Source organism: Sparus aurata, chromosome 3, assembly GCF_900880675.1.
Source record: "Sparus aurata chromosome 3, fSpaAur1.1, whole genome shotgun sequence".
NCBI classification, from domain to species: domain Eukaryota; kingdom Metazoa; phylum Chordata; class Actinopteri; order Spariformes; family Sparidae; genus Sparus; species Sparus aurata.
The window spans coordinates 1,215,521-1,231,006 of NC_044189.1; the positions used below are offsets into that span (position 1 = coordinate 1,215,521).

The 15,486-nt window shown below is 40.8% G+C and overlaps 1 protein-coding gene across 2 annotated transcripts; it reads left to right on the top strand.

The window, feature by feature from the left end:
* The first annotated feature begins 8,863 nt into the window (after nt 1-8,863).
* Nucleotides 8,864-13,488, top strand: LOC115577209 (extensin-like). 2 transcript variants are annotated; one of them, XM_030410173.1, is made up of 7 exons: nt 8,864-8,981; nt 10,237-10,328; nt 10,476-11,127; nt 12,411-12,689; nt 12,855-12,995; nt 13,135-13,200; nt 13,312-13,488. In XM_030410173.1, the coding sequence occupies exons 1-7, from the start codon at nt 8,921-8,923 to the stop codon at nt 13,323-13,325; spliced, it is 1,305 nt and encodes a 434-aa protein (XP_030266033.1). In that variant the 5' UTR covers nt 8,864-8,920; the 3' UTR covers nt 13,326-13,488. The 2 variants fall into 2 exon arrangements, with proteins under 2 accessions (XP_030266033.1, XP_030266025.1); XM_030410165.1 differs by having other exon boundaries at nt 10,237-11,127.
* The last annotated feature ends 1,998 nt before the right edge of the window (nt 13,489-15,486 follow it).

Here is a 15,486-nt window from a genome sequence, read left to right on the forward strand (position 1 = left end):
TGGGGAGATTTCCAGCAGTTCTTGTCGCCACAGAAATGACTGGAGATCGTCCGCCATCCTGTGAAAATCAGTCATCTTTGGTCAGCTGGAAATCTCGCCCACGTGCAGCCTTGTTGACTGTAACAACACCACCCACACCTCCACCTCCTGATGCGAAAGTCTAATAAACATATAATATGAACCTGATACGACACGTTTGGCATGAATGTCAACATTGGACATATCTGTGGTTTGCAGAAACGTTAACTGCCAACATTAACTCCTGGAGACTGGGATGTTGGAAAGGGCAGCCATTTTCAAAAAATACGAACGAACGAACCATCATGTCTATCACACTTCAACCAATCAGATCAACAGCAGGAGAGCGTCATCACCAGCGGAGTCAGCTGGTGAATCCAACCCTTCCTGGAGTCAGTTGAGAGAAGACTGAAGACATGTTTCCATCAGTGTTGTTCGCTGCTCTTCTGTCAGTGAAATAAACCCTCCAGTTCTGATAGAACTGATGCTAAAGAAGCTATGCTAACCTTTTCATCGGAACCTGATTGGCTGAATGACAACAGCCTGAAGCCTGGCAAGAGATCACGTTATCCCACAAACCCATCTGCCCACCAGTGTGACCAAACACATCTTCACACTGTTCATGAAGGAAAGTAAAGTGGTACCATCGACTGTCAAAGGTCACGAAAACAAGAAGAGACACACCGAGAAGTCAAGTGACTTTTTTTATAAATGATGCAGCAGAAAAAGGAAGGATGTGGATGTGGGTGTGGGCACTGGGCAGGGTGGAGACAATAGGTTTGAAGGGTGACATCATGTTCTCACCAGTGATGAAAAAAAAGATAGAGCTGCTGGAACTGATACCAGCTAACTCTCGTGTCATTTGTGGTTTAACTGTTTGTTCAAAGTCATCAAACTCAGTTCCCCATTTCAATATCTTTACAAACTACACATTAACGGTGCATTCTGTAGTTTTTGGGGAAGAAGTTGAATTGCTTTTGAAGAAACAAACTGTCATTTTATTCTTTTACTTTGCGTGTGGCCAAGTTCCCAACATGTGAGCGTGTAGACGGTTTCAAATAGCTGACGCTGTCGTCTCGAGCGGCGGCGGGAGTCCAGACTGATTCTGCTGCCAAACACTCAGCTGGTAACACAGAAAAGAGGAAGTGAACCTCTCAGTTGTGTAGGAAAGAGCTGCAGCACACCATGTACAACAGAAATATTCTGTATATGATGGAAGACGACATCTTGAATCAGAGAAGTCAGATACTGAACTTTAATCAGACTCACTTCACTGCCTGTGTTTAGACAGTTCACTGTGCACCGGGATACTGGACTTCCTCAGCAACAAACCACAAAACGTCAGGATGGGAGGCCGCACATCATCCACCCTCATCCTGAACACTGGCACACCACAGGGGTGTGTCCTCAGCCCACTCCTCTACTCGCTCTTCACCCAGGACTGCTCCCCCATCCACCCCACCAACACCATGATGACACGGCCATCGTAGTAGTGATACCCAACAACAACGAGTCAGCCTTCATATATTCTAGATTCATTTCTCATAACGTGAAATATTTTTGTTAAAAATACTTTTGTTTTAGTTTTGATGACAAGGACAAAAACCAAAAAACCCAGCATCTCAAAATATACGATTATTACATGAGACGGTTAAGAATTGTGAGATTTAAGATATAAAGATGTCGACCTTCTGCAAAGTATGTTCATTAATCCACTCAATACTTGCAGGAATGACGGGTCCATGCAGGTTTCTTAAACTCAGGTAAAGACCGCCCAGCTGGGATTTTCATGTGAAGCGTTACGTTGTACGTTGCCGACGTCACATCCTGAATTTACCAGAAGCAGTTGTAACAGAAGAGAAAACAACAACAGAGTGCACCCTAAACTCCTGAATGTCCTTATTGACGCAGGATGGTAATAATGGGTTTATGCTGAGTGTACAGTTTCCCATTGAAGACATAGGCCTGGTCTTGGTGGGATTTTAGACCAGTGGAAAAGAGGAATTCCTCATGGTGCCATGTGTTATGACCAGGGCCTCGGGGAAACCCTGGCACAACATGAAAATGAGACTCCCCTCTTCCCGTCCCCCAAGCACCACCAGCAGCCAAGCATTTTTACATAGTTTTACTGACAAACACAGTTTGTCCACAATCACACATGCTGGTTGTCTGGGACAGCAGAGGAGAGCCTCCAGGAACTGGGAGGAGCCGGACTATAAACCTCTGGCTCCAAGGCATCAGCCAATCAGCTCCCCGGGGCAACCTGCAATCATTCTGACACACCTGCAACCAATCACAGGTAACAGAGGATTATTGTAACATTTATGACCTCTAGGGTCGTAACACCATGACGTTCATACTTGATCTTTGGACCTGTAACTTCTTTGAAATGGCTCCAAGTGTCTCTCCTGACTTGTTCAAATCAATAATGAGCTCTTTCAGATCAATGCTGAGCCACTTAGACTCTCCCATTGTAGTGTTTGTGGCCCAGAAAAGTCACCAGCTGGTCTCAATCACAATCACTCAGAAGAAGTTAAGATCAAATTGTGATCACCTACATGACAGGAGCTTCTGCAGGAGCTTTGTGGAGTTTATTGTAGAGAACCCTTTCTGCCACTGGGAGGAGACAAAACTGCAGCTTTAATGTGTCTTCAGAAGTTCAACAGTTCTGCATTCTACACGTTGACATTCTCACAGCTCTCAGATCTTTGACTTGCTTCTCGTTGGGATGTTAGTCTTGTATACACGTCAAAATATTCAAAATAATATCAGTCTTTCTCTGTTTCAGTGTTTTGTACTCGCTGTCATCACTAACAGACCATATTTAGCTTCACACTGAGAGCTGTGGGCACTGGTGGAGACGGAAGGTGTGAAGTGTGACATCATGCAAAAGAAAAGTGTGAACTTCTCAAGAACAGACTCGTCCAATTCCTCTTAATTTGTTATTTTAATAACAGAAAATACTGACTCTGCATAAAAGTTTGTCCAAATTCATCAAATCCAGTTCCTCATTTTAGTATTTTACAAACTTTCCATCATGTTAAAGGTGCACTCTTGTTTTTGAGAGGAAATTTATAGATTATGAACGAACCGAATAAACAAGCTTTCATAAAATGACAACTCAATCTAATTCATTTACTTTATTAAGAAATGATGCAGCAAACTAACAAAAAGAGAAGGATGTTGTTGTGAGTGTGGGAACTGGGTAGAGTGGAGGCGGTAGGTGTGAAGTGTGTCATCATGCAAAAGAAAAAAAAGAGTAAACTTCTCAAGAACAGACTCGTCAGATTCCTCTGAATTTGTTATTTTAATACAGAAAATACTGAAAAAACAGTTTATCCAAATACATCAAATTCAGTTCCTCATTTTGGTATTTTACAAACTTCCCATCACATTAAAGGTGCACTCTGTAGTTTTGGGGAAGACATTCATTGATTTGACAAACTGTCATCTACACAATTTGTTTTTATATTATTCACAATTGCAGGAAGTGTTGTGAGTTTAGTCACCTCTCTAGCGCCACACAGCTTTCTGGGGACCGCATTACACTCTGAGGACTGAAACAGATTTTTCTCTTATTCATTTGGTAAATCCAAAACGACATAATGCACCTTTAAGGCTGTCAAGATAAGAAAGTTTTAAACTCAATACAAGATATTAAAACACCTCTTGTGAAAAGAAAGACAGTCACACAGGATAAACATTTTGTCTTCTTAAATCAGCAGTCACAGTTCTGGAACAGAAGAAGGCATCAAAATAACTTAAAAACACCAGAATCAGAGCACCATGACATTTTGAATGACAATAGTATAAACTGAGTTTTGACGTGATTCGCGCCTCGTTGTGTTTCGGAGGCGAGTCCCCCAGAGGTCCCTTCACTCCTGCGGGAATCGCTGTGATATCCGATGTGCCTGTGAAACTCCCCGATGTAATGTTTTGGTCTGGAATTTGCCTCGAGTGCGTTAAAAAACATGAAGATTTCGGAGAGGCTGTATGACAGTGTGCTAGCTTAGCTAACAGGCTGCTAACTAGCTAACATTATTGGTAATGAGTGATGTCAGGGTGTTTTTTGGTTTTCTCCAGTCAAACATATGCGGAGTCGTTGGGCCGTGGTGTACCTGTCGATTGAGAAAAAATCACAAATTGACCACCACTAAACATCAGGAGGAAAAAAAGATAGAAACATTCTCCCGTCTCATTATTTACCTGCAACGAACACCATGGAGTAAGCTCCACCCGCCAAAATAAAAGTAATGATTGTGTATGAAGATATGAAACATTCATGAAGACAAAACTACTCTCATTTTGAGCAAGAAAAAAGGACCGTCTGTGCTTAGATTTGAAATTGGCTTTGGGAAACATCGTAGTCATTGCTGCATAGATGCTCGATTCTGTGGGAACATTTCCAGCCTTTTGTTTGGCGACAAAACCAGCTGTTTTTTACAGAAAGGTGGATAATCTCTGTGTTTGTTGTGACAAACCTGGGTGTTTTTAAGGAGACCTGAGGACATCTCCGGCCATATTTGTGGCGACAAAACTGGGTATTCATCATGGGAATGTGGACAATCACGAGTGTTTTTTATGGTGGTTTTTTTAGGGAGACCTGGGAACATTTACAAAGTTTTTTGTGGTGACCAATACATGCAGGCTTCTTGAAGCCGAACCCTGTTTTCTCCACCTAACCAAGTGTTTTTTTGTGTGACTGAACCAGATGAGACCATAAGCAACTGCATTCTGACGAGGGGGGAATAGAAAACTGAACTAAACCAAGCGTCAGGTATCAACATGAAGAAAAGTTCAGGTTGAGCGTTTCTTACCTCGTGTAGGCTGAAGATTCAGATCATCCCATATCTCTTCATACACGTGCTGTTTGCCTTCATTCACTGCCAAACGACAACATGAACATCAGAGTTTTAGTAATCCAGAGAACAATCCGTTATTAACGACATTATAGTTTGATGACTATAGGCTTTATTTACCTGGTCTGTTGAACCTGCACCTCTCAGTGGACACGAAGAGGACGAGGAGGATGATGTTGATGATGATGAAGGTAATGAGGAGGGGGAGGGTGGATCTTCCAAACATCCAACCACGAGCTGGTTTCTGGTGGTTCAGAGCAACTGGAAGACAAATAAATCACGGTATTAATAAAATGGGATATTTCTATAATTGAAGATGGTCCGTGTGTCAGATCAGTCATGACAGACTGCATGTTGGTCCCCGACCAATCATAGTCTGCTGTCTTTCCTAACCTGTTTGGATTGGTTGCAGTTTGTTTGTGGACTTTATTAAAGTTTGATGTTACCGTAGTCGAGCACACTCAGCTGCACAGCTGGCTCATTGTTACAGAAGTATTTTCCAGCGTTGGAGACAGCGACTCTGAGAATGACAAGTGATTTATTTGGCAGTAAACTGTATCGTCTGTCCAGGTCATGGATGTGTTTCTTTCCTTCGTCACCATCAGCTGACAGTATGTCAACTTTGCTTCCATTTGTCTCTCTGCTCCAGGTCACGTTTCCCTCCACAGACGGAGGACAGCTGAGAATGATGGACTGCTTCTCCCTGATAATTCTGTACCTTATGTCTGTAAAAGAAACAGAGTTTTCAATCAATAAACAAACATCTCATGAAAAGTAGCATTTTTGTCAGTCATATTTTGTGATGTCTGATCCAGAGTTATTTATGGATGGGACAGTGGGTGAAAATGTGGGACTGCCATGCAAAGTATCAGCAGTAACATTAGACAGCTAGCTAATTAGCTACAGAGACATCAGCACATTTGTAGTGATTGTTGGACCATAATATACTGAAATGACAGAGAGTTCTCATGAACATCAGTTTGAAGTGTGCCTCTGAAAAACCTCCGTCTGGAGGGCAGGTTCACCTCCTCTATCACAACAACAATCTGCAGCTCTTTGGTCAGTTTCACGGTGGACAGACATCTTCACCAAAACAACCTGGATATGAAACTGGTGTTAAGTTGTTTCCACACAACGAGTATAAAACAGAGTAGAGAGAGAAGACGTTCAACAGGCTCGTCTGTGCTGATACTGCTAACAAACTGGTGATGTGGCTATGAAAGAGGATTTGGGCCACGCGTGAAACACGTTTTCTTTATTCGCAGGACAAAAGTAATAATTCTGAGATAAATATCAGAGTTTGGACATTAAAGTCTGAACTTGTGTGTATCTCAGCATAGTGAGGGTTCAAACAACACTGAATAAAAAATAAGAAAAGAAAATACAGGAATGAGAAACAGCATTGCTCAGGATTACTGATCAGTGTTAAAAAGATCTTACCTGCAGCGACAGCGCAGCACAGAACAAACAAGGCTAACAGGCAGCTGCAGATGTTGGCCATCATCCTCACACTGACTGAAGTGACTGAATACTTGAAAGCTAACAGGGATCGTATTTTTATTCAGAGCTGAAAAGAGGAACTCAGACGCCGGGAGACATAAAACCCACACTGGCTTTCTTTAGTCCTTTTGTGGTTAATGATCACTGATGACTCCTTAGGTTGTGTCGGGGCTCATCTGGATATACTGTACCATATTTGGTCCATAGTGAAATGACTTATGAGATGACTTGTCAGACAACGTTAAAGAAAGTGAGAGAACGTTTCCTGGATCCAAGTTTAGTGGAAGTCTGTCAGTAGTTTTCTTGGATCTCTTCTGATCATCTTGTTTGTTGGTTTTTATTTTGATGCTTTTGTCTTGCCGTCAGCAGATTTGATCCAAATAAGGAGATGTGACAGAGCTCATAAATCAAGATAGTGACGTTAATCACCCTCCACACCCACAACACTAAGTTTTAGTTCCCATAAACAGAAGTGGGGGATGTTCTGACCACCGGCTGTGTCAGGCAGGGTTGAGCTAACATCAAAGTGTGATTAGGAAAAAAAAACTACTGCAAAGTGCCACAAGTCTGCAGAATCATCAGAAAACAACACATCTGTATTTTTTAATTTAGAAAATCCTTCATTATCACATCAACTGAAGCCTCATGGACGAGGCGTTGAAGCACAGACACTAAAGTTTGTGGCTGAGGTCAGGATAGTAGAAACAAGGGGATCAATATGAGGTGTACAAGTTGTCAAATGATTACTAGATATTACCTTCTTCTTTCTGGTTTATTTTGAGGTTTGTCTCTGAGAGGTCTGAACTTTTAATTTAACCTAGATGGTCAGCGGTTGATGACTGAAACAGTTTGGGGGAAATTAGCAGAAAGTCCCAGTTGAAACCAAAAACTGTGTTAAGACCAAGTTCAAACCAACAAACTAAACCTAATTCAGCTTGACGTCAGCCGGAGAGATCAACAGGTACCGCCTGACACTGAGAAGTTTCTTTCAGCTTCTGTCGGCGTTCAAAGACACAGTCTGCAGATTTACACCCACGTTTTAACCACATTTTCAGGTGCCATCATACCACTGAAGAAGACGGGGGTACAATGAGTTGCTGTCGCCCAGTCAAAAAGCTGATTGCTGTTCTTCCCTCCCTCCGCACTCATCTGATGTTTTCAGCTTTTCTCTGAAAGTGAAGAGTTGTTTTAGTCACATGTTTCATGCACATTATCATTTATTAAATAAGTCAGTTTTGTATTTTGTCTGGCAAACCAAGAAGTAAAAAAACGAGTGAGAATGTCGCATATTTGACCTTTCTGTATCCAAAGATTCAAAAACGACATTTGTTTTCCTGTCATCCACTTCAAAAGAGAAACTTGGCAGCGGTGAGCGGATTGCCAGCTGGACTTTCTCCTTAAAACACACCGACTCCTGGACTAGAGACAGCGAACAGGTAGAGTGTTTGCAGGGAGGGTCGCCTCTCCATACAAGCCTGGTTTGAACAACTTGTTTTCCATTCAGCCTGTCGGCTCTCTCTCACCCAGAGACACTGTGGCAGCAAAGTGTAATCAAAGAAGAGCAGAAGCTGAAACTCGGGGAGGAAAGCAAGTGCCAAAGAGTGCAGTGTGTTTACTGAGGAAACTACAAGACACAATCCCATTATTAGCACCACCGCTAAGCATGGTGAGATAATTTTTGCGTGACATCAGGACATTTATGCTGTAGTTACCTTTTCCTAACTGCGTCTTCGCCGATCGAAATGTTTGACTTCCAGCTAGAAACCTCTGCATCAAGAAGCTTACATAAAAGTTTTCATTGTGTTATTTTAAACTGTATCTCTTTATTTAAAATGCATGTTTGATGTCTTCATATCTCCTTAATAACAACACTGATGTTAGCTTGGAGACCTAACTTACCTGGTGGCCCACAGACTAAGACACAAAACAAAGCAACAAGCCAAAAGTGACGAGACGTTTCAGTCACATCTTTCATGCACATCATCATTTATTCACTCTGTTTTCTTTGTCACATTTTATTTGTATTACCCACGTAGTGTTCCAAAAGGCACTTCTCTAATCTTACCACCATAATGTGAACAGCACAAGAGAGCCCTTACATGGCAAACTGAGCATCAGCAGAACCTGTGTTTCCTGTGGCTTTGTTAAAAAACCCCATCCTGTTTTCAGCTACAACACCTCGCTGCATGTTTCCACTATCACCATCATGAGAGTGTGATGTAATTATCTGTGTGCTTTGCTCCCCAGGCAGCTGAAACTTTGTTTCCTCAAAATGTGGTTTTGTTTTTAGTCTTCATTCTGAATCTTAAAATCAGAAGATTGCTTAACTTCTCTTTCCTTCTAACAACTGGACATAATGGCTTCATACTATGATGTTTGTATAACAGGAAGCCACAGTGGCCGTTAACCACAAAAAAACCCCAAAAAACAAAAAAATGAGACCGTTGGTTTTCCATTTCACAGCAGTTCCTGTTCTCTGCTCTGAATAAAACCGGGTGACAGGTTAGTGCTCGGGTGTTCAGGTGTTCAGTCAGTCATGAATCATGAGGGTGGACATCAGCAGCTGCCTGTTGGCCTTGATCCTGGGCTTTAATGTCACTGCAGGTAAGAACATTTAAAAGATGATCAATAATTCTGAGTGATGCTTCTCATCAGGTCAAACACATTTCTGTGTTTTCAGATTTTTTCAGTGTATTGTATTCCATGTAACACAGTGAGCATTTCACCACTGGTTCAGAATAGTTTGAATATCTTGATTAGACGCTCTAATTTAGACCAGATTTGAAAACTGAGAGAATTCGGTGTGGTTTCTTTGTCTTTTCAGCAAATTCTTCAATTTAACATACAGCTGTAGGAGCAACCCAATCACCAGAATACATGTTGGATACATAGATTTATGCAAAGCAACAAATAAGTAAAAAATTAACATGTCTTAACAAAATTTCTCTCGTCACAATACTGTGCACATCCCAAAAACAACCTTGTTAGGGTTCGGAAAACATCGTGGTTTGGCATAAAATACCTGTGAACGCCATGTTCACAGATGGAGATTGTCCAAATTACTGTGAAAACATGCTGGAAATGTTCCTCACTGCACAATTTAAACTAACATGTTTTAAAAATGTTGTGTACATTTCAATACTGGGAAATCTTTTAAATATAGGATATTTGAATGATTTAAGTTAATGCGAGAAAAAAATAACTAAGTTTTGTACCATCGCATATAAGAATTGAGTCGACTTAATTCGAATCCTGAGTTCAATAGTCACCTCGAGCCAAACTACAAACGAAATGAAGTAGACATGACTGGAATACATTATCTTTTAAGACAAACGTGCTACATTTACTAAATGTGACATATTATTCTCAAAATAAATGTAACAATTACTTAATACGAATACAAGAGTACCAATTTGGAACAATAGTTACTGCATAAGTCTGAGCAGCTCACATTATCGCTCTGAGGGCGATTCTGGACGAGGCACTGAAACCTGGACAGAACCATCATTTCTAAACAAGGATCAGCTCCCTGTCAAAAATATGTGCTTTTTATGTCTGTATTAATTATTGACTTTCAATCAGACATAAATACATTTCTACCTCTGGACAGTTGGAGAGCCTGTGGACAACCACATGACAGAATAGTCGGGGGTCAAAGTTCAGTAATTTTTTTTTAATGTGATGAAATGTTTAGGAGAGAGCATCATTCTCATAGAGAACAAAGTGCCCCTTTAATGACGGCTGCACTCGTTTTCTTTGATGAGTGAATGTAAATCTGTCAGATCTCAGAGTCAATCACAATGAAGAATACTTTTTTAGAATTCATGTACATTTATTAAAAAGTGTTTTTCTTTTACAGTAATGAGCGGGAGGGGCTCCTTCTCCATGCCTCGTGTTCGCCTTCCGGTGTTCAAACCTCCGCCTCCAGTGTACGTCCCTCGTCTTCCAGAAATCAATCCTCGCCTTCCACAATTCAATTATCGCCCTCCAGTGTACAACCCTCGCCCTCAAGAATTTAACTTTCGCCCTCCAGTGTCCATCCCTCGCCTTCCACAATATAAACCTCCCCCTCCAGTGTCCAACAGTCGGCTTCCAGAAATCAATCCTCGCCTTCCACAATTCAATTATCGCCCTCCAGTGTACAACCCTCGCCCTCAAGAATTTAACTTTCGCCCTCCAGTGTCCATCCCTCGCCTTCCACAATATAAACCTCCCCCTCCAGCGTTCAACGGTTGGCTTCCAGAAATCAAACCTCGCCCTCCAGTGTCCAACTCTCGCCTTCTAGAATTCAAACTTCGCCTTCCAGAATTCAACTTTCGCCCTCCAGTGTACAACTCTCGTTCTCCAGAATTTAACTTTCGCCCTCCAGCGTCCATCCCTCGCCGTCCAGAATTCAAACCTCCACCTCCAGTGTCCAACTCTCGGCTTCCAGAAATCAAACCTCGCCCTCAAGTGTCCAACTCTCGCCGTCCAGCATCCAAACGTCACCATCTAGAAATCGACCCTGAACTTCTGGAGCTTATCTTTGGCCTTCCAGCGTCCAGCCCTAACCCTCCAGCGCCCGACCCTACAACATCCAGTCCTAACCCTCCAGCATCCAACCCTAACTCTCCAGCGTCCACTCCTCGCCCTCCAGTGTTCCATCATCCTCGACTTGCAGACAAACAAAACATTCAACGAGTTCTTGCAGACCCAGACAGATTCTTATGTTACAGAGAGTCAGCGCTGCAACTTCCCGCTATTCAACCAGGTAACATCAAACTTCCACAAAGTCCTTTTGCTTCCTGTTTCCTCTCTGGCATTCAAAACTGTTTCTCCTCTCTAAATGTTGCAAGAACATAAATGACAAATTGCATTTATTCTTTTAAGTCAGTTGCAGAGTTTCTATCGAAATGCAGTGCAAGTTTGAACCACGTATAAAAGAAAAACAAATGGTAGAAGAAAATATGAATTCATCCACTCCAGTTATGTGAATATCAGCAGATGGTTCATTGAGATCAATGGTAGATGGAGCAAACACTCCAGTCAAGCAGCGTTTGAAAGAAGATGACAGCAACAAGTTAAACATTTTATGTTTATTTTGGTTTAATTTTCTTTTTCTCTCTTTTCACAGTGTTGTTCTGATGCTCTGGTTAAGTTTAAGCACTAACACCACTTGGTTATTGTTAGGAACATATCATGGTTTGACCTAAAATACCTGTTTCGGTCGCCACAATCACACGTGCAGATGGTCTGACTTCCCATTATGTCTACAGGTGTAAGGTCGTCCGTTCGGCGGCTTTGTTGGCTGTAATAATGACACCGCGTTCAGAAGGGGCTAATAATCCTGTAATGTGAACATGATGGTGTAAATGTCAACCCTGGATAGATCTGTGATTTAAAAAACATTATGCCCTGGAGACTGGGCTGAATACTGATATCTCTGATATTCATGTTCATATTCATGAGTTTCATGAGGAAGGTTAAAGTCTACAGTCATCGCTTCACGTATCTAATGGCTCAGCTCAGTTTAAGTCACATGTTTTGTGTACATCATCATTTATATAAGAAGTCTCTTGTTTATAACCACATTTTTCTTTTTCTGACCACTTTCGCTTTGATAAGAGCAAAATCAGCAGTTTTTCTGTCAAAGACCGTTTTGCACAATGTTGGGACTTAATGATTCAATATGTGCAAAACCAACAGCCAATCACCAAAACTGACCTCTGTATGGAAATGAGTTCAGTGGGCAGCCTCGACCCTCCCCTGGTGTATTAAATAATTTTTATACACAAGGGGGCACTAGATTACACATTACCTGAACACATTATATATTATAAGCACATCAGAAACGTCAGACAGGTCGGCCCATCAGTATATATCTTTAAATGTTATATTTACAGAAACAGACAAAAACGAGTTAGCCAGTCTGTTGCCATAATGTAAAAGAAGCAACAGTTCAGTGGTTTGGTCTCAGCTGTGTTTTAATGCAGACAGATTCACTATATTCTGAACATTTGTGCGTATTTATTCAAAACTGTGTTTCTTTTACAGAAGAATGCCAAAAACCCTTCGATCAGAACATGTCCATCATTCTTAGCTGTCCTCCGTCTGTGGAGGGAAACGTGATGTGGAGCAGAGAGACAAATGGAAGCAAAGTTGACATACTGACAGCTGATGGTGACAAAGGAAAGAAACACATCCAGGACCTGGACGGACGATACAGTTTACTGGCAAATAAATCACTTCTTATTGTCAGAGCTGCTGTCTCTGACGCTGGAAGATACTTCTGTAACAGGGAAGCAGCTGGGGAGCTGACCGTGATGAATTCAGGTAACATCAAACTTTAATCAAATCCACAAATTAACTGCACTGGGCCCAGGACAGAACCGTGGGGAACACCAACCCCAATCGGGAGAAGTTTAAAGTAACATAAAACATAATAAACTAAATGTTTTTGTGCAGATGTTCTAAATACAGTGTGCATTTGTCTTCCAGTTGCTCCTAAACACCACAAACATCATGATTTGATGGATGAAGTGTCCACTGTCGACTACGGCATCCTCTTCCTTGGCTTATTCGCCATTGCCTTCCTCGTCGTCCTCCTGTTGACTGTGTGTTACGGGTACCGCAAACAAAGTAAATACAGTCTGACCTGAACTTGTTTGCAAACAGTTGCTTCTCACCACATCCTGTTAGTCATCAAATTGAAAAGTCGTTAATCAATGATTATTCCCCGGATTACTAAGACTCTGACATCCATGTTTTCGTTTGTCAGGAAATAAAGGGAAACGGCACGTCCAGGAAGAGATGCAGGATGGATTAGAATGTCAACCTAGAAATGGTAAGAACTCAACGTTTCTGCACAACCACAAAAAAAAGTCCAAACTGAACTTTTCCGTATGATGATGTTTGACGCATGTTTAACTTCAGTTTTCTATTCCTCTCTCATCAGAATACTCTGCTTAGCTTTGGGCACAAAAAAACACATGGTTGAAGAAAAAACATCATGTTTGGCTTCGAAAAGGCTTCAATCGGCTGGAAATGTCCCCGGGTCTTCTTAGAAAAACAGAATAATGGTGATCATCGATTGTACCATTGTAATAAAAACAAATAAAGCTCTCTCTCTCTCTTTTTTTGATTCTGATTTATTCACAAAAACTACAAAATGCACCTTTAACCAAGCAACACAGTGTAGGACAAAGACTGAGCAGTTTGAAATACATAAAACACATTTTCCATCACAGTCAACAGTGAGCTTTTCTACCAAAATGGTTCTTAACGGAATTCTTAATCTTATAAATAACTTCAGTAACAAACAGCTCGAGGTAGAAATGGTTAAAAGGTTCATTTCATTGTCTGGTTTGTTAATTTAAGATGAATACTCTTCATGCTACAGAAGGAAAATGTTGATTTTGTTGAAGTGAACAGTAAGTCGTACATTTTGTTAAAGCCTCAAAAACATTTTTAAAACCAACATCTTTTATCAGAGGAACCTTTAAATATATAGTTTCTTGGCTATATACACCAAATATTATTCTATAAGACTGAAGCTAAAGCTATGGCCACTGAAAGCACAGTCCTCCTTGGCAGAGGTTTTAAAATGCAGAGCCAAAACCACCAGAAGAGACTGTTGAGGTGTGCAGGACGTCCAGCAGCTCCGTCCACCAGACACCTGTGAGGAGACACCAGAGGACAGAGCAGCAGATATCACAAACATAAGAATGAGAGCAACAAAACAACAGCTGAACAATACAAAGTGTATTTTAACATCAGATGTAAATTCCTCTGTCAGAGGTTTCTAGAGATTGTACCTCTTGTTTCTGTGTGACGGAGGATCAGACGTCATTTTCTCTTTGTGTCGCACGTCGCTTCTGTTTCTGTCGAGCTGCCAAAGACAGAAGACGAACATGGAGACGACATTTTAATTTAACTTCTGTATTAACTTCTTAGTTTGTTTGCAGAATATCTTATAAACACTTCTTCAGGTTCAGTGACGCCTGGTAGAAAGTTGGGACCAGAAACAGATCCAACAGTAGCAACAGTGCCACCATGTGGCCGTTCAAAGATTATAAATCATCAGTCGATCAATCAAACTTTAGTTGAATATCAACTTTCAATCAAATCAAATGAGATTAAGAGTTCTTTACTCGTGTTGAAAAATATGAATTAACAACAAATAATAAGATAAAACAAGCAGTGAAAATAATAAATATACAAAAACAATTATAAAGTTAATGAAAAACCTATTTTCACTAAATAATTTCACATCAATAAAATAAAATCCTGAGCTGTGAAGGTGAGAAACACAAACTCCACCAACATGTGCACCTGCACAGACTTTCTGCCATTTCTCCGTTTTCTCCAGATTAAATTTAAAGAACGGAAAACATTATTAATTATTCTGATTATCATATTTAATCCTTATTCTTGAATTAATCTTACAGTTGCTCTGCCCTCCCCCTTTTCAGACAAGACTGTCAGTGTGTGTTCATCAGATATGAACACAATTATATATATTTTCTCCTTTTTTTGAAATGTATTTCTATATTCTTATTTGATTTTCTTTAATTGATACAGTTTTTCTGTTTATTGCATGTTTTTAAAATGATATTTTACACTTCTAATCATCCGATCACACAGAGAAAGTAAAAAGCTTGTTTCCCGAAATTGTGAATTATTCCTTAAATTCATGAATATTTGACTCATATTTCTTTGTCGCTCTCAGACTTCTTGTCTCTCACCTCTGTCAGATGTCTCAGCTTCCATCACAGTCAGGTACACAGCAGGTTTTCCATCACAGTAGTAAAGTCCAGAGTCACCAGGCTGAACGTATGTTATAGTCAACATCTTCCCACCAGGTGAAACATAAACATATTCATCTTGTTGTATTTCACGCCCGTCTTTGCTCCATGTTGTAACAGCTGATCCTCCAACATCACCAGAACAGTTCAGAGTGACAGTGGTCGACTTTGGAGCAATAAGTCTGGTTGTTTCTGTACACAACAAACAAACAAGATTCATTTAATGTACTATGATAAAATTATCACTCATATTCAGGAGAAAGTCAGTGGCTGTGTGAAGAGATTTGATTTATAGTCTGTTAACCTTTATTCACAGTCAGCAGTAA

What these genes read in the sequence shown, in the direction of transcription:
- LOC115577209 (XM_030410165.1), top strand. Translation starts at nt 8,921, where the DNA reads ATGAGGGTGGACATCAGCAGCTGCCTGTTGGCCTTGATCCTGGGCTTT. An exon ending in GGGCTTTAATGTCACTGCAG is followed by an intron (nt 8,982 to 10,236) that starts GTAAGAACATTT and finishes TTTCTTTTACAG; the next exon opens with TAATGAGCGGGAGGGGCTCC. An exon ending in ACTTCCCGCTATTCAACCAG is followed by an intron (nt 11,128 to 12,410) that starts GTAACATCAAAC and finishes TTTCTTTTACAG; the next exon opens with AAGAATGCCAAAAACCCTTC.